The 25,393-nt window shown below is 34.1% G+C and overlaps 3 protein-coding genes across 3 annotated transcripts; all 3 read left to right on the forward strand.

Annotated features, from left to right (window-relative positions):
• The first annotated feature begins 2,530 nt into the window (after nt 1-2,530).
• On the forward strand, nt 2,531-12,182 carry LOC110721548 (dol-P-Man:Man(7)GlcNAc(2)-PP-Dol alpha-1,6-mannosyltransferase-like). The gene is made up of 20 exons (XM_021900722.1): nt 2,531-2,903; nt 2,990-3,075; nt 3,193-3,234; nt 3,374-3,419; nt 4,635-4,721; nt 5,008-5,063; nt 5,629-5,746; nt 6,193-6,251; nt 7,121-7,192; nt 7,928-7,991; nt 8,222-8,325; nt 8,498-8,569; nt 8,855-8,941; nt 9,023-9,090; nt 9,439-9,507; nt 9,596-9,678; nt 10,902-10,998; nt 11,493-11,558; nt 11,651-11,744; nt 11,839-12,182. The coding sequence occupies exons 1-20, from the start codon at nt 2,867-2,869 to the stop codon at nt 11,920-11,922; spliced, it is 1,491 nt and encodes a 496-aa protein (XP_021756414.1). The 5' UTR covers nt 2,531-2,866; the 3' UTR covers nt 11,923-12,182.
• A 563-nt stretch (nt 12,183-12,745) lies between these two features.
• Nucleotides 12,746-16,135, forward strand: LOC110721549 (pentatricopeptide repeat-containing protein At1g02150-like). The gene is made up of 2 exons (XM_021900723.1): nt 12,746-13,409; nt 14,407-16,135. The coding sequence occupies exons 1-2, from the start codon at nt 13,038-13,040 to the stop codon at nt 15,643-15,645; spliced, it is 1,611 nt and encodes a 536-aa protein (XP_021756415.1). The 5' UTR covers nt 12,746-13,037; the 3' UTR covers nt 15,646-16,135.
• A 561-nt stretch (nt 16,136-16,696) lies between these two features.
• On the forward strand, nt 16,697-23,659 carry LOC110721550 (iron-sulfur assembly protein IscA-like 1, mitochondrial). Its single transcript, XM_021900724.1, has 3 exons — nt 16,697-17,101; nt 22,075-22,192; nt 23,265-23,659. The coding sequence occupies exons 1-3, from the start codon at nt 16,915-16,917 to the stop codon at nt 23,368-23,370; spliced, it is 411 nt and encodes a 136-aa protein (XP_021756416.1). The 5' UTR covers nt 16,697-16,914; the 3' UTR covers nt 23,371-23,659.
• Nucleotides 23,660-25,393: the final 1,734 nt, after the last annotated feature.

Consider the following 25,393-nt stretch of genomic DNA (forward strand, 5'->3'; position numbering starts at 1 on the left):
TTAATTTTTCAAAACCTTGGTGCCACTTAAGAGAGTTGGAAAAAAGTTCGTCTTTCACGTAGATAAACTGAATCCTTGAGGCCACCATGTAGAATTTCCCTAAAAAAATTTTAATTGAAAATATTTTTGCACAAAATTTTGACACATGATGTTATTAATATGAAGAATAGAAAAGTAAAGAATTTACATTTATATATGTTACTGAGTATTAAAATATTTTCTTCTCTAATTGAAATAGACTTTATTGCCAAAAATAATAAAGCGGGAGAAAAAAAAAATATACATAGTCATTGAATAAAAAAAAATTATACATAGTCATTGGCCAAAAATAGACTTTATTGCCAAAAATAATAAAGCTAGAGTATTTTAATTATATAGTACTTTAAATATGGAAATAAAATATTATAGTTATTGAGGTTTGACCAAAACAAAAATTAAAAAAAGAATGGAAAAAAAGCGAAAAAATATTTAATCAGGAGATGACACGTGTCATTCCTGCTTCGCCTTTAGTATATAGTTAGTACATAGATGCAAGATTTATGTAACTATGACAAATAAATAAAAAAAGAAACAATGCAATATAAATATATATATATATATATATATATATATATTTTTTTTTTTTCCCAAAACTTTTTGTAATATGTTTACAGGTATAATGTATTGTTGAATTAATAATTCCGTACGTGATGACGTGGTGCGTTGTGTGAAGTACGGATTATCAAAATTTACTTGTCATTGTTCCAGAATACTTTAAAACGACAATTTAGTTGTGCAGTATAAAACTACTCTGTATATGAATTTGTAAAAGTAGAAAAATTTGGTATATAAACATCTGCAAAATTATTATTATGAATATAAATTGACTATGATCTACGAGATAGCATTAACCAATCTAAATTTTGAGCGATTTCATGTATATGGCTAAAAGAACTCAAAATTCCGCAATTGCTCTACTTTTTATCAAAACTGGCTTTTGAACCCGTTCTACGCACAGGTTGTGGCTAAGTTATTTGTTTTATTTAAAACTTTACAAATCACTTGAATGAATTTATTTCATCGTCTTTTGATAATTTATAACATTTTATGAATTAGTAGTAATAATTGTAGAAAAAATGGCTTAAAATTGTAAAATCAAATCTCTATTTGCATGGTAGTTAATCAACAAATTGTATAAAAAAATCTAAATACCAAACACTTTTATAATATATTTTATATTTTTACATCAAATATTAAGTTATGAAATTCTTCTTTGCCAATATATTTCTCTTATAGTGCGCTTAATATCTTGAAAATGAAGACCCTATGACATGCAAACAATGTCATCCTAAGGAATTTCGGAATTTCTATAGTATTCTTGCACGAAATTCTTCATATTTCTTGTCAAATTCAAGTCTTTTTTCTTTGTTGCCTCAATATTTTTCTTTTCAATCATCATCTTCATTGTTGTAGAAATTTTACATAGAATTTTGAGAGATATTTCTTTTTTTTTTTTTTTTTTTTTTTTTTTTTTATTTTTGGAACTTAAGTGACGTGAAAAAAGCTTTTATTGAAAATTTGTATTTACATTAGAAGAGAGGGAAGATAAGGGGTTAATGATTGAATGATGAATGTGAATAAATTGAATTGAAAGATGGAGGGAGAAGAGGAGAAGGTTTAGGAATTTAATTTGTTGAATTAAAATAGAGATTACAAAATATAAAGAGTTATTGAGAAATAAAGGGGGAGATGAAGAGAATTTCTTTGAAAACATAAGGAAAGGGGTTAAGGAAAGAGAATGTTTTTTAAGATAAATGAGGAGATATATTAATTAAACAAATCCAAGTACATGGCTAAACCAACCCCATTGTTCAAAAGCAAATAAGTACTGCAACCAAACAGAGTTATAAAATAGTTTAAAGACAACAAACATATGAAAATTTTCTCCTCATTTAATCCAATCAAAGAAACATCTAAAGACTTGCGCTTCATATCAGTAAGTTGAAGAGATTTTCCTCATAAGAGAATGATTATTAAGAAAGGTGAAAGAGGAGGGCATGTGACAACTTTGGTTTGTGTTTTTAAGTACTAAGTATAGATAGATTCTCTGCATACCGTCCACGTCATCCAACATCTTTTAATATGAATTTTTTTCTTTCCTTATTTAGAGCAAAACCGCTTATGATTTTGCCTTAAATCAATTAGCGGTTTTACGTTACATTAAACCCACATTATTAATAAGGTGATTTTTTACTTAGATAACCTGTTAATTGAATTAGCGGTTTTATATAAAGTAAATCCGCTGTGGGTTCGTTTGGTATTGTTGTGGTTTTTTGTTTTTCAAAATCATATAATATATAAAGTAAATAATAGTCAAACTTATTAAAATCATGGTAATTTTAAAAACTGACAACAGAAAAGTGAAAACACCTTTTTCTTATTTCTTATTTTTGGTTTTTTGTTTTAAAAAAAAAAAACCGAAAAAAAAACGATGCCAAACATTTGTCTTACACAAAAAAATAAAATAAAAGCCAAACATTTGTTTTACAAAAAAAAAAAAAAGAGATAGATTAGTGTAATTGTGGAATTTTAATTTCTTTTTACAATTTTTATGGAAATCACTCCTAATTTTTCTTATCTTCTCCAAGGGCTTAAGAAAAAAAAAAACACAATCATTAAAAACAAGGTTTCTCATATTTATACACTTATTAAATTTAATTTAATTAAATCCAAAATTTATAAATAATAAAAAATAGTTCAAAATTCACTGTAATAGTTCGTTGTAAAGGGTGATCCAGTACCAGCAGAATTAGACCCATCAACAACAACACAATTCCATCACTCCGTTTCCTTCAATTTTTCACTGTACGTTTATGCCTCAGCTCAAATGGCTCGCAAATCTGCCAAATTCCTCCATAATTACGGTAATATTAACTTCATAATCCATTTTTTTTTAGATTTATAGGGTTTTAATTGTGCTAATCTCATGAATTTGTATTAATTTTTTAAGGGTATGATTTGATTTTGGGAGCAGTAGCTGCATTCTATGTATTTGCCATACCTTATACTAAAGTTGAAGAAAGCTTTAATATGCAGGTATTATTACACTGAAAACCCAGAATTTTAATTTGTGGGTTTTGTTAAAATTTCAGTTTTTCACCCAGTTTATCATTTTTTTGTTTAATCGTTTGTTGTTATTGTTTGATTAAATAGGCAATGCATGATATACTATATAATCGGCAGCATTTGGCTGAGGTATGTTAATTTGGGTGATGTTTGTGCATTGAGGTTACAGTGATTATGCTAATTCTTTTTTTTTTTTTTTTTTTTTTTTTTTTTTTTTTTTTTTTTTTCAATTGGTTAATTTTAATGGTTAATGATTCACTTACAACAGTATGATCATTTGGAGTTTCCTGGTGTCGTTCCGAGGACTTTCATTGGTGAGATTTTATGTTTGTTATTGCCCATTGATTGTTGTTTTGTGTAGTGAAATTTGTGTATTCTTAGTATCCAAAGTCATGGGTTTTTGCAATTTTAAACAATTGCTATTGTTTTGTGGACCGGAAATCATATTATTCTTGAGATTGCCAAATGATCGGGGAGAAGTAGCGATCATAAGCTGTAATTTTTTTCAATATTTAAGGACCTAAGGTGGATTATGAAAGGTTGCTCCTGCTAAAGATTGTTTCTTTGCCTAGATTGGGGGTGGGGTTGAGAATCCCCCATAAGATGTTTTAAAGAGAGGAATTTTAAGGTAGCAATTAGGTGGTGGACCCTTTGTTAGCAAGAGGATGAATCAGTGTTCCACCTTTTAATTTTCTGCCCTCAAACGTTCTCTCCTTGGCTTTTGAGATTTTGTTTGAGTGGGGTATTTCGGGTTCAAGTTGGCCAGATCAAAAACGTGTTGGTAGCATTGATAAAAAAAGGTAAAGTAGAAGTGCTTTGTTGAAAGAGAGGAACCAGAGGGTTATTAGGGCATAGCTTGTTCACAAAATCAAGTTATTATTTTTGGCACATCTGTATGATCGGGAAAATGTTCCATTTGGGCATCGCATGTTACTCCTTAATTTTGCACATTATATCATGAGCGACTATAGTTTGAGGACTCTCCCCTCTCTTGCTGCTGTCTACACATGGCAGTTGGCAATTTGGCATCCCTTTGCGGCGGAGGGTATGTTGCTTTTGCACCTAGCCCTCCTATTATAAATGGGTGTCATCTCTTTGGGGTTTTTCCAAGACAACTCCCTGTTCTTTTGTCAACTATAAAATTATGGTTAATAGATTTTGTAGGCTAGGGTCAGATTGTGCCTCATTATTGGGTAATACGTAAATGTGCTTATACGGTTTAGGATCATTGTTGTTAGAGCTCGAAATGTGCTTCATGCATTCAGATTTTTACTATGTTCATCTGTAGTTCTGTACGACTAGGAAGCCCGTGGAGGCTTTGCTGCAATGTCATCAGAAAATTGTGGATCATTCGAGTCTATGTCTTTGATTGCCATGGCAGTAGAACCAACTCGATAGTTATAATTTTTAAAAAATCAGTAATAAACTAATAACTCGTCAGTTCAATCAAATCTCAAAGTTTGATTACTCATAGGTTAGGTTTCAAGAAAATTTTCTCTTAACATTGTTATCTTTTTTTCTGTTGGTAGGTGCTTGGGTTGTGTCCATTTTGGCATCTCCTTTCGTATCAGTCATCAATTTTCTGTACTTGCCTAAGATCTATAATCTCTTTGTAGGTGAGATTCTTTGATCTTTAATACATAGCTGAAGTCTGTCTTCTCTTTCTTTCGTCAATTACTATGAATTTTTTTTTGCAGTTTTAAAAACTTGTCATTTCTTCAGTCTAGTTTACACGACACATTAATTATGAAACTACCTATATACTGCTGGATGGCTTGATCTGGTTGTGCTTGTCTTTGAATAACTCATGTAATTCTTGATATTTTATTATATCTGTCTTTCACTAGTCCTATATAGTCTTGTCCATGACATGGATTTTGTGATTCTTTCTTTTCTGTCTAGTTCGTTTGGTGTTAGGTTGCATCATACTTTCCACCTTACGCTTTTTCCGGCTTCAGGTATGTAGTTTCTTCTGACTGTTACATATTTTTATAAACTTAATTTGATTTTACTTGTGTGCCTTTTGTCTTTTGATCTTTGTTTGCCTTTGCATCTACTAAATCTAAGTTGTGATGTGTTTGTCAATCACATGGATCTAATAACCAATTGATGATAAGATTAGGAAGTGGTGGCTGCCTTCATGTAGTGTATTAAATATTTCTTGAGATTTTTGATTAAACAGTGTCCTTTTCCTACAGGATCTTTATAAAATCTCTCTATAAAATGAATTTTCTATTTTGATTACATATTGCTTGTTTGTTGCTACCGATTTAGGCCTTTTTAAGTTTCCACATGGGCAGAAAGATCTATTAGTCAAATTCTTGTATATTAGACGAGAGGCCAACATATCGACCAAAATTTGAATGCTAAATTAAATAAGGTGCATATAATATCCCATGTGTTATGCAGTTATGCTTTACACCATCGTTACTAGCTTAGATTTTTAAAATTTCTGCTTTGGTTCCATATCTTAAAACTGAATTCTACCAATTACTTACACTGAGCTTTGCTTTGTTATTACAGATCCGAAGCAAGTTTGGTCTCCAAGTAGAAGGTTTCTTTGTACTATTAACAGCTCTTCAGTTTCACTTGCTATTTTACAGCACACGTCCTCTTCCAAACATACTGGCATTGGGTTTAGGTGAGTACCTTTTATATCTATCTTTTTCTATGTCTCTCCTATACCATCATTGACCTAGGTGAACCTCATATTTCACTCAAGTCTAATTTTCTCCTCTTCGTTTTTCTTTCTGATGGAGGTGAACATTATCATTTATGATTTTTCATTTGTCGTCTTGGACTGGAAATTAGAAAGAACTATTACATGATTAGTAGTCAACTGCATTGGGTGATGGTAACTTGATTAAAATCCTATTACCATACATTTAAGGACCTTGAGGTCATTTTTACTTCACATGATTCCTTGCACGGGACAAGGAGCTGTTTCTTTTCTTTAATTTCTTCCTTTGAAATTTGAATCCAGAATATGCTTGAGATATGGATGCCTAAGTTTTCTTCATCTGCTTACTAGTCAAGTTACTAGCTGAATGCTTTACTTCCTGAACTGATGTGTCACTTGTACTGCAGTCAATATGGCGTATGGTTACTGGTTAAAGGGGAGCTGTTATACAGCATTACAATTTCTGGTGCGTCTTTCCTGTCGTGTACATTCAATCCCGAGATATAACTCATCTATGGTCAATGTTCGGTGATATTAAGCCTGAAAAGTTCAATTTTCAGTGATGTTCCTTGAGGGCTTGAGGCTGCACAATATTTTGATTTAACAGGATCCATGAAACACAAATGCTTGGAAAACCTCTTTTATCCATTATTTTTTCAGTCTTAGCATATGATGATTTAAGGTTGACCCAACTAAGAATTTCTCTAGCACAAGATTTTTTCTGGAGTATATAAGTTTTTCTTTTTGGATGGAGGAGCAAAAGATACTGCAGGGACTACCGTCTTTTAAGTTTGAAAGAAATGGAGAATGTTTAGGTTGGGGTCCCGCCTATAACTGAATTGGGCATCAAATGTTTTTCCTGGCATCTTTGTAGAACAGTAGATTATTAATGTTCTAGGTGTGCCTCTGTTTCTCTACCTGTTTGATTCACTATTTTTTCTCTTTCCTTGGATAACACATGAGCACATAATCCTTTACTTTTAGCTATATGGTATTTCAAACATTTCACAATATATTCTATGGGTCATAGATGCACTCATTTTTTAATCGTGTAACATCAGTTTTCCTTTTACTCAGACTTGTAGTATAGGCTCTGTGAATCCATCCTTTTACTCCCTCTATCCTATGACTAGTTGACTACCCATTTAGAAACTTGTTTAAGAAATTGTCTCTCTACTATTTCACGCTGTCTAGAGGTAAGGCTGCGTAGATCTGGAATTCCCCTAGATCTTGTGTAGTTGTGTACAGTGGAAGCCATGCTGGAAACTGTTGGGCCCCTACGGGTCCCTGGTTTCTTTTTTGGGTTAATAAAGCGTTCTGCTCTCTCTATGTCAGGTTATTGCAACATTGATTTTCAGATGTGATGTGTTACTGTTAGCCTGCCCCATCGGTCTTCAGCTTTTGTTGGTATGTTTTTGACAGATCCTAAAGAACTCTACATTTTTTCTCCTTTTGTGATTATTATATATCTTTTATTTATTTCACATATCCATCGTATATGCTTTCTTGTTGAAGAACAAGCATTATTTCAATTTTCTGTTTTTGATTTTGGCATGTATGTTCCTGCATCATCAGTTTTGCATGTTAGAAATTATTTCCAATTGAACTTACAATTAACTTGCCATCATATACTAATTGAAATAAGCTCTTTGCCATTGTAACGGTAAGGATAAATTTTAAGGGATTACATTCTTTGTCTTTTCAGTACAATAGCCTTTATGATGTTTTCTTGTAAGAAAAAAGAAATTATGTGTACTAAATCAGAAGTGAAATGGTGATAAATTGACAAGAGGAATTCCTTTTTTTTTTTTTTTTTTTTTCTTTTCTAATGAACTATTGTGTCGCTGCATATCGAATCTGATTTGTTTGAATTATATCGACTACATTTCTGGCCCTAAATTTATTGGCAGATAATTATTTAAGTGTCAGATCTTAGCAATTACAAGGACAATTGCACTATTTTAGTGGAACATTAAGTGACTTGCATTCTTAGCCTTAACAGCTGCGATGCTTTAGCTATTGAAATTTTCAGAACATTAAGCTGAATTTACTTTACCTATGGTGATTTGCAAATTAGAGTTTACAAGTTACAAATTGTTTCACTCATTGTTTTACTGACCAAAATTTTCTATGCAATGGCAGAGCAAATCAGTCTCATTGTGGAAAGCAATTAAATGCTGTTCCACGGCAGCTATACTTTCCATAGGTTGGTAACTTTACCTCTGATAATATCTTATAGAGTATCACAAATTACTCCTGCCCCCCATCCCCGCAAAAAGTTTGACATTAATCTCCTTTTGTCACCCTTACACGCCTCCTCCTAGGAAAAAAGAAAGATGTAAAAGAGTAATGTACCTACACTCCTACAGAGTGTTTGATGATTATCAATTTATCAACCAGTGGCTAACCTTTTGATTTTGTGCACAATATTTGCAGGTCTTACCATTCTAGTTGATTCAATAATGTGGAGACGGGTTGTTTGGCCAGAATTTGAAGTTTTCTGGTTCAACTCTGTGTTAAATCGGAGCTCTGAATGGGGTGTATCCTTCCAGCAGTGAAATTCCTCCCCCCCCACCCCACCCTCTTCTTTGTTCTCTGTTTTGGCTGTGTTATGGTAGGCTGGGTGTCACTGATCGATATAGCTTTAGGACCATCTATATACACTAGTTGAATCTTTATTTCCATAGCTTGTCCTTAATACTATCGCCTTAGGTCTCTTCAATTCACTGGTATTTCACTTCAGCGCTTCCCAGGTCACTGCTTGCGGCATATCCACTCGTTCTGGTGAGTGTGAATATGAAATATATACTTCTTTCTGCAAATCCATACAATTTCATATTTTCATGATGTTTCGATTTGCATGATGATATCATTACTAGGTTTTGAAAGTTTCATGGGCAATGAGAAGTCCCTTTGATTGTTGGTTTTTTACTTTTTTGTATAGCCCTTTTGCATAATTGCATGTATACCTTGTAATCGGGTATCTGATAGCTTTTCTGTTCAACTACAGCTCTTATGATTCTAGATCCCTTACACTATTGTAATCTTATTTGAGAAGTCCTTTTACAGCTTGGTCTGTTACTTGATAGGAGGATTTTACCCTATCTGCTCCCAGTTTTGTCCTTTGTGATCCTGTATTCCAAATTACCTCACAAGGTATGATTCTCTTGTATGTATTCATATGCTTAATTATAGCTATCTACGGGATCTAAGTACAGTAAATTTGAAATGTTGCAGGAATTACGATTTGTCATTAGTTCTATTCCAGTTTTTAACATGACTGCTGCAATATCAGCAAGCAGAATGTATGGCTTTCGGTTTCATCTCTTTTGTTAAATAAATTTCATTATCTCATGGTTTCAAAAAAAAAATAATTCATTATTTCATTGAGTAAATTTTGGACGTGTCTAGCAGATTGGTCTGTGTTTTAAATTCTGATAATAAATCCGCAGTTGACTTTGTTATGGAATACATGCTTGCCTGTCTTTTTATTTAAAAGTGTGCTGTCTTTACTACTTATTTAGGCTGTAATTTGGTTTTTGCATGTAATTTATTCTAAATGAAGTCTCTAGGTATTAGGTATAATGGTATGTTGTTCCTTTGTATATTTGATAGTATTTTTTTTTTTAATTTATCATTTTTTTGTGTTACAGATACAATAATAGGAAAAAGAGCTTTTGGAGGTTGATTTATTTTGGAATGCTTGGCCTATTCTTAATCAGGTAAATTCTATGATAGAAGTAGCAAGTTGTTAGAAAGTTATAGCTGAATTTCTTTTGCTCATTCTGTTTTTTATCATCCACTCTGTAGTTTAGGGTGCACAATATTATTTTTCATGGCATCATACCATAATTATCCCAGTGGCTATGCTCTAAGGAAGCTTCATGAAAAGGGTTTGTGCTCTCTCTCTCACTCTGCCACCCCCCCCCTCTCTTTCCGTGGATGAACTTGTGTAAGAGGAACATGTAATCACATAATTTACACAGAGGAGATTTTACTCTTTCATTATGCCAATCTTACTGTTTTTTTTAACAACAAAAGCTATTTTTTGTCATGTCTTGGCTGTTCATGTAGAAAAATTTTCCTGTCTTGATTGCTGGTAACACAGTTATAGTGTTCATGGTGTCATGGTGTGCTCTTTACTTTCAGATCTCATTGCTTATCTTCAGCTGTTTACAGTTGGAGGAGAAAAGGAGAATGTTGGTTAAAGAAGAGGGAGATGGGTGTGAGGGTAGGAGAGAGATCAAGGAAAATTATCTTTGTTTGCATGGCCTCTCAACCACTACAAATTTTAAAATGAAAGTTCATCATAATCATCATTAAGAGACTCCATCAGGCTGCTCCTCATTTCTCTCTCTTCTGGACTGAACCAAGTGTAAAGTATTATTTCCAAACTCTTTTTTTTCCAGGTCTTTAACTGATTTTCCACTGCCTTAATCAAAATTCATGCAGTTTTTATTTTGCTGACCTATAATGGCTATAAGTTTTATATATGTCCCGTGAAAGCTTCAAGAATTTCACATGCTGTAATTTGTGTAATTACCACTTTTGTGTAGAACTTTTTGTTGGCTTGAGTAGACGGTTTTACATTTTTCATGACATATATTGGCATGGCCAATTGCCCAATAAAGAGGGTAGTTCTACCTGGGAAGAAGGGTTATAAGTGCCAGTTGCCCATGATGAAGAGTGTCCATGATAGGCTGTCTGTAGCAGGATTTTAGTTCGAAGTTGTTGATTCATTATCCGTTTAACCTCTTCTGATTTCATCTACAGTTTCTACACCATTTTGATTCTTTGTAGTCAATCAAGTACAATTTGCTGACCATTGAAGCAAATTGTTTTGGAAAAATCAAACTGCGGGGTTATAATTTGTGGTTAAAGGCTGGGACTTAGTTGATATCCATATCCTTGGGTATTGGAACAGGTATCTTTGTTTCTTTTGGTAGGAAGGGGATGTTCTGTAAATAATTTTGCCCTAGGAGAGAGTGGCCAATATCTTTTGTGCCGAATTCTGTCCTGTGGTAGCTATCAAACATGTTCAGCTATACTCATATGAATCAACTCCCATTGCTTCTAGAGCAGACTTTCATGTTGAAACTTTTGGTTGTGTTGGCAGGTCATTTGAACAGCACTGGTGAAATTTCTGTTCACATAGACACTTATTCAGCAATGAATGGAATTACCCGCTTCTGTGAAAGTGGTCATCCGTGGAGGTACGCTTTGCTGAGCCTCTCATTCATTTATACTTGTCTATTAGGAAAGGCAAATGGTTCGTACCTTATTAGGGGAGGGTGTTTGTTTGTCATTTGAAAGTTGAGTTTCTCCTTATTCTTTCTTAAATACAAGGACAATCAATTATCTCATGGAAATTTCTGCTAGCCATGCACGCCCCATACTTCTAATCTCATGATAATTGACGCCCTCCACAATTTTCTTCTTAGTAGCCCTTATTTTCCTAAGAACTGTAGCCTTGATTAGAAAGTGTTATATGTTTTGTGATCTCTTGATTGATATTGTTCTTGGCTGGACTGCTGGAGGTGTGAGCTTTGTCGACGCCCCCTCGTAACCCAACGTCCCAACACCTTTTTCTTATAATTATATTGTGTGGGGGGAGAGAGGGGGGTGCTAAGAATCGTTGCAGAAGTATGTAATGTTGACATCCTGTTTGTACAGGATTTTAACTTCACCTCTGTGCTCTTTGATGCAGGTACTCCAAAGAGGAGAATTTAGCTTCTCAAGATTATTATCATAGAAATTTCACCTACCTTCTGAAGTGAGTAACTGATTCTCTGGATATGCCACTTCAATATAAACAATTTAATAAATTCTACTGATGTTTCTAATACAATATTTTTTTTATGCCAGTGAGCGCTCCCATATTGATGGATATCAATGCTTGTTCGCGATGGATGGATTTTCCAAGGTTAATCTTCGAAAGAGTGGTCCACCTGTTGTACTGGTAGGAAACTTTCAATGATGCAGGATGCAACTTAGAAATGATGTACTTTGAAGGCTATTTAAAATGATGTATGATTCTTATGTTTATGTTGCAGGTGAAAGAACCCAAGGTGTATGCTCACGGATCTATGAGCAACATGGAAATTTTGGGCCGAAATTTTCCAGGATGTAAATTTTAATGAATTCATTCCAGGAATCGATCCATCAGCTCCCGCTCTTTCTTAAGCATTTTACCTAATGCTGCTTGTGATGTTTCGAGTTGTAGAGCTGTTTCTGGTTTCCCCATGTCATATGACTCTAGTCTTAAGTAAATGTTGACAATGTAAATTTATCTTTTTGTTTTCAGCCATTGTTTTTTTATAGAAGAAACAACAAAGTTTGTAGATGGGTCAAATACCCGATATAAAATTGATATCATAAAGCAAATTTTTATACTCCATATTCGATGTCCACAAATTCCTTTACCCAAAGTTTCAATACCTTCTTGAAATTTCATTATTGCTACTAATACTCATAAAGTTGTAAGTTGTAATCTTACTTCATCTTTAAATCATCCGGAGTATTTTCAAACCAAAATCAATACTCCATTTCAGAATAATCACATCACTTTTCTTTTTCATTCATTTTTTTTATAATTGCAATACTTCATTATTAGGAAAATGCATTAAATTGTTTCACAAACTCAACTTTATATTACTAAAATCACACTCTCCCGTTATAAACAATATAAAATCAATCCTATGACTCCACTTTGTATTAAAGAAAAAAAAAACCTAATTTTCTTTTCACATAATTGTTCCATTAATTTTTTTTTTTGGGAGAGAATTCCATTAGCTTCAATTAACAAGAAGTACCAGTATTATATAAGCACAATTTTTGTCCTACAGCCTATTCTAGTGCGTTATGCTCTCTTTACCTTATTTTTTATGGTTTGAATTAATTGTCCGGCTTGAATTAATTGCCTAGTTTACTATCAAATTCGTTATACAGTACTCTATATTCCATTATGGTTTGATCTGATCCGATCTCATCAAATTTTAACATTATTACGATTCATCCGAACTGGAAGGACTATCAATTTTGGTATACCCTAATCTTTGGGTTGTTTAGTTTTGCAGTCTCCAAGTCATAGAAGAGCCCAAAACCACACCCAAGTTGAAGCACTGATGACGTGCACTCTATCTTCTCCCCTTATTCAATACTCAGCTCCCACCATTACCAAACCAAAAACACAACTTTTCTTCATTTCCTCTCAAAATCAAAATCAAAATCAAAAACCCTAAATCCCAAAAAAATGATTCTTCAATCTACACTCTCACCTTCAACACCCCATTCTCTCTCCTCAAATTTCTCATCAATTTCTCTCTCTTTCCCATCTGGGTCTTACTCCTTCATCTCTTTTCCAACTGCTAAACCCCTTAATAAATTTTCTGTAAAATGCTCTGTTCCTCAAGTTTATAGTCATGGAACTTTGGACTATGAGAAGAGACCAATGCCAAAATGGAACAATATATATAGGAAGATTGCTTTGATGGATAACCCAGAATTTGGGGTTGCTTCTGTGTTGAATCAGTTTGAGAATGAAGGTAAAAGGTTAACTAAATGGGAACTTTGTAGAATTGTTAGAGAGCTCAGAAAGTTTAAGAGATTTCAGCTTGCTCTTGAGGTAATTTTTTTTTATTTAATTTTGTTTTGATTTGGGGTTTATTTAAATTATTTTATGTGGTGAATTTTGTTTGCTTATAGTTGAGTTTGAATTTTTGGATTGTGGGGTAAATATTGATACAGAAATATCATTTTTTGAGGTTGTTGAATTAATATATTGTGTGTATGTTGGTAAGAGAAATTTGCAAAAATTGAGTAATGTAACAGTTATATAAACTTATCCCCATTTGGCATTTGCATGGATGGTAACTAGCTTAGTTGGTGAAGACTCGGTAGATGGTATCTAAGGCGCGTGGTCGAATCTTGTCTACATCACTGCCTTTGTTTATGGTTCAGAACATCGAATTTATTTGGTTAGGGATATGCTGCTTAGGTTAATTGTTTAATTAATTTTAAAGTCCTGACTTGTCCTTGAAACACAAGTATAAGGATTTTATTAAACAATAAAACTACAATAATGTGACTTTTGTACCCTTTGATATTGGCAATTGGTCTGGTGATGCTGCTCTAGTGTCATTTCATCTGAGCATTCTTATATATGCTCGTTAAAAAAAAAAAATTGAAATTTCAGTAGTATTACTTTTGTACAATTTCCTCTTATTGGAGGACAGGAGGAGGTGCAGGGAATATCAGGTATATCGAAAATATAAGGCTTGCCTAAGTGGAAGGGGTTTTTGAGAGGTTCTTCTTACTCCTAGAGCAAGTTCTTTTCATCTGCACTACTTTAGATGTGGGAAAGCTGTATTTCTAACTCCAGAATCAATGCAAATTCACTTCCTTCCATCTGGCTTGAGATACCTATATGTTGGTCAATTTTTGCTTACCATGTAGCTGTTCAATTTTTGATTACTTGGTCCTTTCATGCTCTTCAGCATGTATCTATTGGAAATTTGTAAAAGGGTTTTATTCAAATGTTCATTGTATAATTCTTTTTGGTTCCTGTGCTTTTGAACCTTTGTTGGGCTAATTGTAGCTTAATAAATTTTTGACCCGTCCAGGTTTACGAATGGATGAGTAACAGAATAGAGAGGTACAAAATAACCAGCAGCGATACAGCTATCCAACTAGACCTAATTGCCAAAGTTCGTGGAGTTGCAAGTGCCGAAGAATATTTTGTAAGGGTACCTGACACTCTCAAAGACAATCGAATTTTTGGAGCTCTCCTCAATGCCTATGCGGGTGCGAAAGTAAGGAACAAAGCAGAATCCTTGATGGGGCGAATGAGAGATAAAGGTTACCTTAATCACCCTCTTCCCTTTAATGTGATGATGACTTTTTACATGAAAATCAACGAATACGACCAAGTCGAGAAACTGGTTTCTGAAATGAAGCAGAGAAGCATACCGCTTGATCTGTACTCTTACAATATTTGGCTGTCTGCACGAGGTTCGTATGGTTCTGCTGAAGGGATGGAACAAGTTTTTGAAGAAATGAAGTTGGAACCAACAATTGTTCCTAATTGGACTACTTACAGCACTGTAGCTGCTGTTTATATCAAGTTGGAAATGCTTGAAAAAGCAGGACAATGCCTTAAAGACCTTGAGACAAGAATCACTGGACGAGACAGGATGCCTTATCATTATCTTATAAGTCTCTATGGTAGTTTGGGAAACAATGAAGAAGTTTACCGTGTTTGGAACACATATAAATCAACTTTTGCCAATGTCCCAAATTGGGGCTATCATTCTGTGATCTCTTCACTTGCCAGGTTGGCTGATATTGAGGGAGCTGAGAAAATTTACGAAGAATGGCTTTCAGTGAAGGCTTCATATGACCCTAAAGTTGCGAATCTTCTCATGGGATGGTATGTTCGGGAAGAACCTTTTGAGAAAGTCAAGAGTTTCTTTGACCACATGGTTGAAGATGGAGGGAAGCCAAATTCAGGCTCGTGGGAGATTCTTGGAGAAGGTCATATCAAAGAGGGAAGGATTTCTGAAGCATTATCTTGCTTCCGGGAAGCAGTGTTAGTTGACAGTCCATCAAATTGGAGGCCTAAACCTCCTAATGTGTCTGCATTTATAGAGCTATGTGAACAAGAAGCTGACCATACCAGCAAAGAGGACTTCATTGTATTATTGAAGCAACTTGGTTGTTTACAAGATGAATCGTACAGGTCACTTCTGGTTGGACTCAGTGACATTGATATTGGCATGGATGAAGGGCAGTTTGTCTTTAATAAAGAAGCTGAAGAGATGGAGAGCGAAGAACCTGAAATGCTGTTCTCAGTAGCGGAGTAATTAATAATCTGATATTCAGTTACTCCGTATAGAGATGAACGGTGCATGAGGTGCATTGTTGTGAGAGCTAGTTTTCTAAGCACAGGGTGGTCAGAGTAACACTATTCTTGCAGCTTCTACCATGATGAGATGGCATAGGCTATCAGTTTACCTCTCACGACCTCCATTTTCTCAGAAGAATGTTTGAATATTTATCAAAAAATTCCAAATGACTGGATTGTGAGTAATTAGGTTGCTTAGTTTTCTGAATTGAGTTGGGCTACAAAGTATGGTTGATGGATTATGTAGTTTACTAGTCATGTATATGAGCTCTTTCATTGCAGAACCTTGAAATATACTGATACTTTAGACTTCCAAAATGAAGGATTAGTAAAATGTTGATCCTTCACAATTTTGAAATTTAGTAGAAGTAATTCTTGTATCAATGATTTTGGCTTTGGGATTATCATGTTGGAGTATCGGAATATATACGAAGTTACGTGTTGAATCATCACAAAAAGGCACCGTTTATAAAGGTCAATTGGAAATAGCCACTATGTGTTATTGTAGGACAGTAGAAGAAAGTCTTCAATCCTTATAAGTTGAAGTTGTCGATGATTGCTTAACTTGCAAGAATCATGCAATTGCAATACTAGAATATCAGAGGAAGGATGACAAGATTCTTGCCCTTAGAAGTTAGCTAGAAAGCTAGGCATTAATCTATGCCGTTAAAAACCTTTCTTTCATTAAAGGGAAAAACAAAAGCTATCAAAATCTCCTCCCAATGCCAATGCTAACTTGTAAATTTGATATTGGCTTTTGTGATGACATGCATTAAAGTACAAGTTGATTGAAATATTTTCTTGACGAGCTTTTTACTATTTTTGTGTACCGAGTCCAAGACATTCATAAAAAAAATAAATAAATAAATAAATTATGCAAACGAAACTATCTCAATTACACCCAAAAACTTTATAACCAAACTATCTATTTAATATATCATTCGTCCATTCAATAAGGAGTCAAACATGAGAAAATAAATTATGCAAACGAAACCTATCTCAAGTAACATGCCAAAATTTTAACCAAATAAGCTAGCGTGCAATAAAGAGTTGGAACTTCTCATAACTGCCTCAAATAAATTTAACTTAACAAAATGAAATAAAACCAGATTCCACTAGAAAAAAATATTGCTTCCCAAAAAATACGGTAGGCTTGTGGTAGACACACAATCTCCATTCTCCATTCTCCATCTTCGAAGCAAGCAAACAAGCAGGAGAAGCCACAAAAATGGCAGCAATTCTTGCAAAAGCAGCGGAAAGAGTTGGCCCATCTATCCGCCGCCAAGCCCTGACCTTGACCGACACCGCTGCCACCCGCATACGCCAGCTTCTCCAACAACGCCAGCGCCCTTTCCTCCGCCTCGGCGTCAAAGCTCGCGGTTGCAACGGCTTGTCTTACACCCTTAATTATGCTGGTACTCTTTCTTTTTTCTGTTTTTATTCATGGGTATTTGCAGATCAGCTTGATTTTAGCTTTATTTATCATTTTTAATCTGTTCTGTGATTTGAGCTTCTGAGATTCTTTGTTTTGCCTGATTTGTTTGTTTTTTTAAGATTGGGTTTTAGGATTTATGTTAGATTTGCAATAGAATTTGATGAGATGATGAGAAATTAGTGGGGTTGATTGTTTTGTCAAACCCTATGTCGGGTATTGTTAGAGCTGAAGAAGGGGGTGGGGGGAGAGGGTTAGACTGGATATGGGGTCAAAGAAATGGGCTTTTCGGGCCATCTTGGGCTATATCGATTGCGTCTAGTTAGCATGATTATGGAAATAATCCGAACTATGATGCTAGCTTGAATTGAATTTTTTATGCATTGGATGGCCTGAAGGATCAGATATAGGTGCAATGCTAGTTGTGTCATTTATGGTATAAGAAGAGGTGATGTTCTTGTTAAGAAAAGGTGAATCTTGTCCTATACTAGTTTGTTTCAATGGTGTGATGTCTGTGGATTGTTACTGATGTACTTATAAGCGGGCTTAGGGTCCAAAAACAATGCAAGAGTCCCTCTATATTAATTGGATGATCCAAATTGACAAGCATGTACTGCAAGTGGAAGTTCAGATTCGGAGGAGGTTTTGAATTCGATTGATATGTGAAGTGACTGGCGATGTTGTTTGTCTGCTTCTTTTAATCTGCTGAACTGATGAAATTGGAGTTTTTACAATGATTGAGGATGCTGACTTATGTTTGCAAGGTTAATTTCCTGGTGCATATACCTAGTGAACATAGGCTCTTCAGTTTGGAAACTATATATGCAAGAGAGTAATGACTTTACTGACTGTTTAAAGTTGAGATGTGAGAATTGAATGGGCAATCACTTTAGTCTTAATTCTGGGATAGTAGTAACGGTGTATGCTAAGGTTATCTATGCTTCCTAGTAATTGCTGCATAGATTTTAGAATCACATGGAATTACTAAGTCATATGGCTCTTGGATAGCCATGATCTTCTAGATGTTAAAAGTTTTGAATTTGTTGGAGAAAGCTTCGAGCAATTTTACAATATAAAATGTTGCACAAGTGTTGGATTCTGATTCTATTATATGATATTGAGGTTTGGAAGTCTTAGTTGGCTTTTAGTTTGTTCTTTGCTTGTAAAGCTACAATAATCAGTAAGAAAATGTTCAACATTTGAGAGTGAGAGTGAGCTTATGGTGATTTTGTTCAATGGTGGAAATATTGTTGTTGGGAGTATTAGATGAGCTGAATGGGTTGAGATTATGTTTCTTGGATGGAATTTGTGTATGAGAAGCCAAAATGTGTTAGATAGATACTTGAGAAATGAACTTTGTATATATATAAATTAGATGGATGTTTGAGTACTGAACTTTGAGAAGCCGAATGATTGGAGAAATCCAGTTCATTTCTTTAAAATATTGTTGTATTTACATATCTAGCAACACAATATGTCAGTAATCTCCTTGATTTAGATTTAAAGAAGTTCGCTTTGATATTGACGCTTGTATTTTGATTTGGGCTTTAATGATAGTACCATGATTTGTTGAGTACAGGGAACTTTTGGGAAATGAAATTTGGCTGAAGTATTAGTGTAACACTCTTATAAATGAGGCTTTGCACTGAATTGAAAAGTTTTGGTTTGAAGTTTGCAAAATATTTTGTAGATGATATTTTTTGAGGCTTAATGTCTTCATGGTAAACCATAGAATTGAAAAATTGTGAAGGAAGTTTTTAAATGGTTTAGGCAGGGAGTAAGAAGCTGAAGATAATTTAAAGGAAGATCTAGTATTAGGGGCTGTAGCCAATTTATGGTTATGAACCTCACAGAAGCAGGTTCTTCAGACAGCTAATTTTGTTTTGGGGATAGATAGCACTGTTACCCAGCCAGTGGCTGGATTTCAAACTTGCAATTTAGATGGGATGTCGTAGCAGGTAGGTTTATTACAACTCTGATCATTTGCTACTGTTGCTAGTTTATCTAACCCAGCCTACCAATTGGTTCTTTTGTCTCAATATTGATGAAATTGAAATGATTTCAGATTAGGATTTACCTGTGTTTCTGGTTTACCTCTTTTTTTTATGCCTATTGCATGGATTCTTGGAAGGATTGATAACCAGACATTTATATGTGTCTGATATTAAGTTTTATTATTGTATTCCAATAAATCATAGATGGCATGCTTTGCAATTGGAAAATAAGTAGAATAGAGTATCAAAAGAGAGCAAGAGGTAAAAGGGATGGTTTTTAGTGGAACTACATCAGATGGGCAGATCCATGTGATTCCTGTTAAATGAAAGAAACAAAACTTAACACTCTTGACAGTAGATCTATATATAAGTTAGATGCTTATGTAACTTATTTTAAGAGTTAAGAAAGGAATGGATGGTGGCAAAGTAGATTTTGCAATTGCTATAGGCCCTAACCGAAAGCTAAATGTGGCTAGCCTTAGGGCCAAAGCAAGGCAATACAAGGCCTAGGAAGGCAAGGCTAAGCCAAGACATCAAAAGGCCAAGCTAAAGCATCTCAATTCACAAGGCATCACAAAACATGATAACGTAGGGTGGGTCAAGGGATGAATGAGATGGTTTCCGGCACTAAGTAGCCCTCCTTGTAGGGGATGTATCCCGAGGTTATATAATACTTTTTGGAGCCATATATGACCATTGATCGGTCATATAAAGTCCCATGGTGGCCTTGAGTTAATGTAGGGAGGGTAAGTTACAAACTGCTAATTGGCAATATATAGGCAAAGCGCACAGTTCCAGCCACCCATGGGCTCCTGGGTGTTGTGGGGCCCATAGGAAGCACCGTGACCTGTTTTGTTTTTGGGTCGGTAAAGTCGAAAATTGGGCCAAAACTGAAGGCTATAGTCCACGCTTTTGGACCAATTTTGGAAACTTTTTCCAAAATCAAAGTGAATGCGTAGGGAGTATCCCGGGGTCATATAAATTAGTTTGGAACCATAACAAGCCTACATTAGGTGTATAAAGTCTTGAGAATGAGTTTGATCTAGCTATGTGGCTATTTTGGAATAATGTTGCATTGGTTGTAAAGAGGTGCAAGAGATAATCATGTAACTTACTTTATGAATTAAGAAAGGAATAGATGGTGGCAAAGTAGCTTTTGCAATTGCTATAGGCCCTAATTGAAGGCAGTGGATATCATTAAAGATAAAACTACTCTCTCAAGTCTCCCCGTCCTTTACTTAATTTTTTGGAATTTGTGAATTTACAATATTACAAATTTTGAATTGGACTAATTGCTCTTGTAGTTGCTGTACAAAGAGGACAAATGTCCTAACTCCATTAGCTGTTTTGAATCTGACTATAGATGCTTCTCAGATGTTCTCTTATCAACAAATACAAAGGCTTGGTCTACTGTTCTAGACTTACAGTAGATTTTTATGGTTTTCTGTGATAATTAGTTGTAAAAGGGAGAGCTATTTCGTAAACTAGAATTCTTTTAACTATAAGTTATTCTAAGTGCACCTTTTTTTTTTTTTTTTTTTTTTCCCAATTTTCTTTGTTCATTTAGGAGTAAATTATTTAGATTTCGTGTTTCTTTTCTATGTTTGGTCAAGTGCAGAATTTAGTTCAAAACTCTTTTATGTTGCCAGGCTCTTATAAAATTAAGGTGAGTAATTCATAACATCATCACAGACCCCCTCCTTCTCTACTCCCAACTCCACAGCGACCATTGTCATCCTCCTTCCCATCACCACCACCACAATCCTATTAATTGTAAATCTGGTATTTTTTTGGTCAAATTCAACCATTGGAGGTTTTTTTTTTTTGAAGCAAACTATTGGAGGTTTACAACTGAAATTTTAATACTTTATTGTAATCGTCGTTTAGTCCAAAGTCACGATGGAATCATCTATATGTTATATTGAACTAACAAGTTTTTTCCTTGTTGAATATGTATGTTTTCGAATCGGCATTTGTTATTAATTCATTGGAATTTGTATTGAAATCATATACTCCCTTTGTCTCTATACATTTGCTCCAATTTTCTTCAGTACATCCCAAATTTTTGCTCTGTACCTTGTTTGGCAAGTCTTTCTGTTATTGAACCTGTATGTTTTGGAATGGGCATTTGTTATTACGAGTAATTCATTGGGATTTGTATTGAAATCATATATTCCCTTTGTCTTTATGCATTTGCTCCAATTTTCTTTTAAGTTCATCCCAATTTATTTTCTCTTTACCTTAATTGGCAGTCTTTTCATCCCCTCCCTCCCCCTGACAGTCGGTCCTCACACCCACCCACTTTTCACTTTTCTCTACTTTTCACTCTCTTTATTAGTCATGCCGTTTTGGTATTAGAACAAATTAATTGAGACGAAGGGAGTGCATGGTAACTTCATGCTAAGCTCTTATTTAGATGTATGTATTTAGCTGGAGCATTTGAATTGTCCCTTAGATGTAAGCTGTGTCCTTCATTAGTCATTACTTAGATGTAAGCTATGTGTCCATCATTTGGTCGCATTTTGTCATATTGGCATCTTCTTTATAGTACCTAATAATTTCTAAGACTTAATTGAACCTTTTCCACTTATGGGATTAAGGCTTTGATTTATTGATTAAATTGAACCTTTTCTTAAGATTAAAAGTAGAACCCTCTTGTTTGTGTGCTATAATCTGACTGAAACTTAATTAGTCTCTGCAATTTTAGGTGCTATAATCTGACTGAAACTTAATTAGTCTCTGCAATTTAGATTAAATGATGCACAACATAATGTCAAATGTTTGTTAGAGTATGAAAGTTCTTTTTATAAGAAGTAGCTAGCTGAACACAACATCTTGTTGCTGACTACTGTTTATATCATCTAGCTTGAAACTGTAAAGAATGTGACTAAGACAATTGTTATTGAGTTTGAATGTGTGGTTCTCATGAAGGATTTTTGATTTCTATGCTTTTAATGTTCAGATGAGAAGGGGAAGTTTGATGAGCTAATAGAGGACAAGGGAGTAAAGATCCTTATTGAACCCAAAGCCCTTATGCATGTCATAGGCACAAAAATGGATTTTGTTGATGACAAGCTCAGGTGTGTATGTTTAAAGTATCAGTCAATAGACTGAGCTGCAACTTATTTCTATACATGGTTTGTATGTTATGGTTGGATGCATAATTTTGAAACTTCCTGTTTTATATTTGCTCCAATATAATACATAAACTGGCACCACTCTGCCTGGTTGATGAGAGTGAGCAGAAATCTGATTTCTAATATTTGATACACCTCTTTCTCAGTTTTAGTGTCAATGTTGGTGCTAAATTTTTGTTGTTATTTTCTGTTATGTGACCATTATATATTATTTATATTAATGAATATATCTACTTTTGATCCAATTTAAGGAAAAGTTTGGCCTGTACTTGCACAAATATGCTTTCCTCTATTACCTTGATAAAGAAGATGAAGTTATATTGTAATTTTTTAGAATAAAAGTCTCTGTAATACTTAGACTAGAGGGGTAAGACTGCATCCCTTTAGACCTCTCCAAACCTTGCTTCAGAGGATTCATTTTGGATGCTGATGTATTATGAACACTTCATCTCTATCTATGAGCCGCGGGGTAGGGGATGGGTGAAGGGGGCTATTTCACTGAGATCTTGATAGGTTAAAATCTTGGCTAGGTGTAGTGGTGTAAAGAGTAATATAAGTCATGTTCAACTTTAAGTTTCAGATAGTATGCGTCAGCTTTCGTATGCATTTCTCCTGTTTGGTTTAAAGTGGGTAATCATGGTGAATGAAATTTTTGCATGTGCTTTCTTTAGGAAGCTTCTATCTGATTTACTGCAATTATCAATGGTATTTCCAAAAATATTACAAAGGCACATGCAGTAGATAGTATAAAAGGATAATCTTCCTTTTTTTTTTTTTATTTTTTTTTTAAAAAAAAAAAAAACAAAAAAACAAAAAAAATTCCTTCTTAATATGTCAAGGATCCGTAACACTATCAATACTAATTTTTAAGATAAATGGATATGCAGTTTGTATGACATTTAAACTTATTAGTAACTTTAAATCCTTGTTAAATAAATAACTTTTGCCCTCCTATGCATTGTCTCAATTTATGTTACAGCTTCGTTTCTGATTCCTTTTTACATTAACATTGCAGGTCAGAGTTTATTTTCATTAATCCAAATTCAAAAGGGCAATGTGGATGTGGAGAATCATTCATGACAACTAGCACTTCAGATGCTGCTAAACAAGGCCGCGACTAGACTATTAATGATTACTGCTTTTTTAAGTAATCTGCTTAACTGTGTTACTCGAAATTAGATCCCTTTTTTGATGTTCGGCTGTTTGTTGTAGGCTGAAAAAAGATCTGACAGCAACAGGAAGAAGAAATTGTCATTCTTTTTAGTATATTCACAAAGTAATGTATGTACATTCTTCTGGTGATTTTGTGAAAGGTTGTATATACTGAATAATATAAACCTGTTGTACATGAATTCTGTTATCAGCTTATTTGGTGATCCTTTTTAGTTTATTGGCAGAGTGGTTTTCTCATTACCTTGCAAACTCAGACTACGAGAGACTTTTAGAGGGTTCGATATTGGTTTTATAGTTTCCCCCTCAATTCCTGATGATATAACCTGTATTCTGTCCAAATTTGGTAATTAGCACCCATTTCCTTCCAGACTATTGTACTAGTAATCTGATAACTAAATCTGTACAACAGATACGAGCTGAGGTTATAGTTGGAAGATTATTATCAAGAAATATTGGTTTGTTTGCATAACAAGTGTACTCTTTATTATATTTATATGTAATGCTTTGTTTATATACAGATTAATCATGAAATAAATACAGATTGGTTATAAGAGCTTTGTTTATTAATCTTAATTATTGGTGACTGTTGGGAATTATTATAACAATGTCTTTTGAATGTAAATAGAAAACACAGTGGTCTGTTTACAGTTAATTACCAGTTAATTGTTGGGTGGCTGTTTTTGAAGGTGTTTGATTGATGCCGCAATGTCTGCATATTTTGTGTATCTTTCACTCCTTGTGACCTTAACTTTGAAAGATCACATGACTTTGTACGTGTTTACTAGACTATTTGATTTTCTCTCATATCTTTTACTTTCCGGCCACAATTATTAAAAGAAAAAAATTCTTTTATTTTTCCGTTTTTCAAAGTTTTGACATCAAAATTGCGTGAAAAATTAAATTGACTAAATACAGAATGGTTTCGATTATACGATAAAATAAAATGTCAAATTTGTAATATGAAATTCGGATCTTCCTCAATCCACTACTCCACTCGATCCTCCCCTCCCTCGGTCCTTCCCTTGTAGAGTCTAATACTAACTTAAAAATTATTTTTTGGGGCGATCATCCACGATTTTAGAAGAGTTCAACAAAGTTATGAAATCACACACGATCAAAAATCAACATCATTTATTTATATACTTGTATAAAAAATAGTGTGTATAAGGAACATTCATACGTAGTATTTTATTTAATCCGAGCCTATGAAATGTGAAGACCGACAACCCCTCCCAGAACAGGGAAAGAAATGGTCATTAATTTACAAAATAGGCCTAATTTACCACAATTTCAAAGTTCTAAATTTGGCTAAGGTAATCAATTTGTGTCGGTTTGAACAAATTTATTTTTTATAGTCTTAGTTTAAAAGTTCCTTGTTTAAGTAGAAAACATGCAGCACTACATGTTGAGCACGTTCTAAGGCTGCTTTCCTGAGTGGCTAAATGGTAGTACAAGTAACATCAATAAATTCATTTCATAGGATCGTTTTAATTACATAATAAACCTATATAATGCATGGTTTCGTCTGTTTACAGTTAGCATCCAGTTGGTTTTGGGCGGCTCTTTGATTTCATGCTACTTGTTGGTACATTGTATTTATGCACATAACACCACTACACCAGATTCGTTAGTTTTAAGTTTGGATTTTAAAGGAGCATATACCAATCACCAACTTTTATTATGTTCAATCATATTTCTCTAACTCTTCCCCATCCCCGACCCCAACTGATCCGATCCGATTTTCACTATAGCTTAATTCGATTTTCTTTTGTTTATTTTGTTTATACAACCGGCTGTATCATGCACAAGACACAACCAAGGGTTTACCACGGTATTTACCTTGTGCATGCATGGTACAATAAAAACTATTTCTTTGACTATAAAATTATATTGTACGTAACATATGTGCGTCAAAACTAACTATTATCACATGTAACTTTATCGTTTTAAATTATTTTTTCAACTTGTTTT

The sequence above is a fragment of the Chenopodium quinoa genome, unplaced genomic scaffold (genome assembly GCF_001683475.1).
Source record: "Chenopodium quinoa cultivar QQ74 unplaced genomic scaffold, ASM168347v1, whole genome shotgun sequence".
Taxonomy (NCBI): domain Eukaryota; kingdom Viridiplantae; phylum Streptophyta; class Magnoliopsida; order Caryophyllales; family Amaranthaceae; genus Chenopodium; species Chenopodium quinoa.

Excerpts from the sequence above, each read along its gene's own strand:
- LOC110721550 (XM_021900724.1), top strand. The coding sequence starts at position 16,915 with ATGGCAGCAATTCTTGCAAAAGCAGCGGAAAGAGTTGGCCCATCTATC. Across the intron at positions 17,102-22,074 it reads TTACACCCTTAATTATGCTG|ATGAGAAGGGGAAGTTTGAT; the intron begins GTACTCTTTCTT and ends TTTAATGTTCAG. Across the intron at positions 22,193-23,264 it reads TTTGTTGATGACAAGCTCAG|GTCAGAGTTTATTTTCATTA; the intron begins GTGTGTATGTTT and ends TTAACATTGCAG.
- LOC110721549 (XM_021900723.1), top strand. The coding sequence starts at position 13,038 with ATGATTCTTCAATCTACACTCTCACCTTCAACACCCCATTCTCTCTCC. Across the intron at positions 13,410-14,406 it reads GATTTCAGCTTGCTCTTGAG|GTTTACGAATGGATGAGTAA; the intron begins GTAATTTTTTTT and ends TGACCCGTCCAG.
- LOC110721548 (XM_021900722.1), top strand. The coding sequence starts at position 2,867 with ATGGCTCGCAAATCTGCCAAATTCCTCCATAATTACG. Across the intron at positions 4,722-5,007 it reads GATCTATAATCTCTTTGTAG|TTCGTTTGGTGTTAGGTTGC; the intron begins GTGAGATTCTTT and ends TTTTCTGTCTAG. Across the intron at positions 8,570-8,854 it reads CGGCATATCCACTCGTTCTG|CTTGGTCTGTTACTTGATAG; the intron begins GTGAGTGTGAAT and ends GTCCTTTTACAG.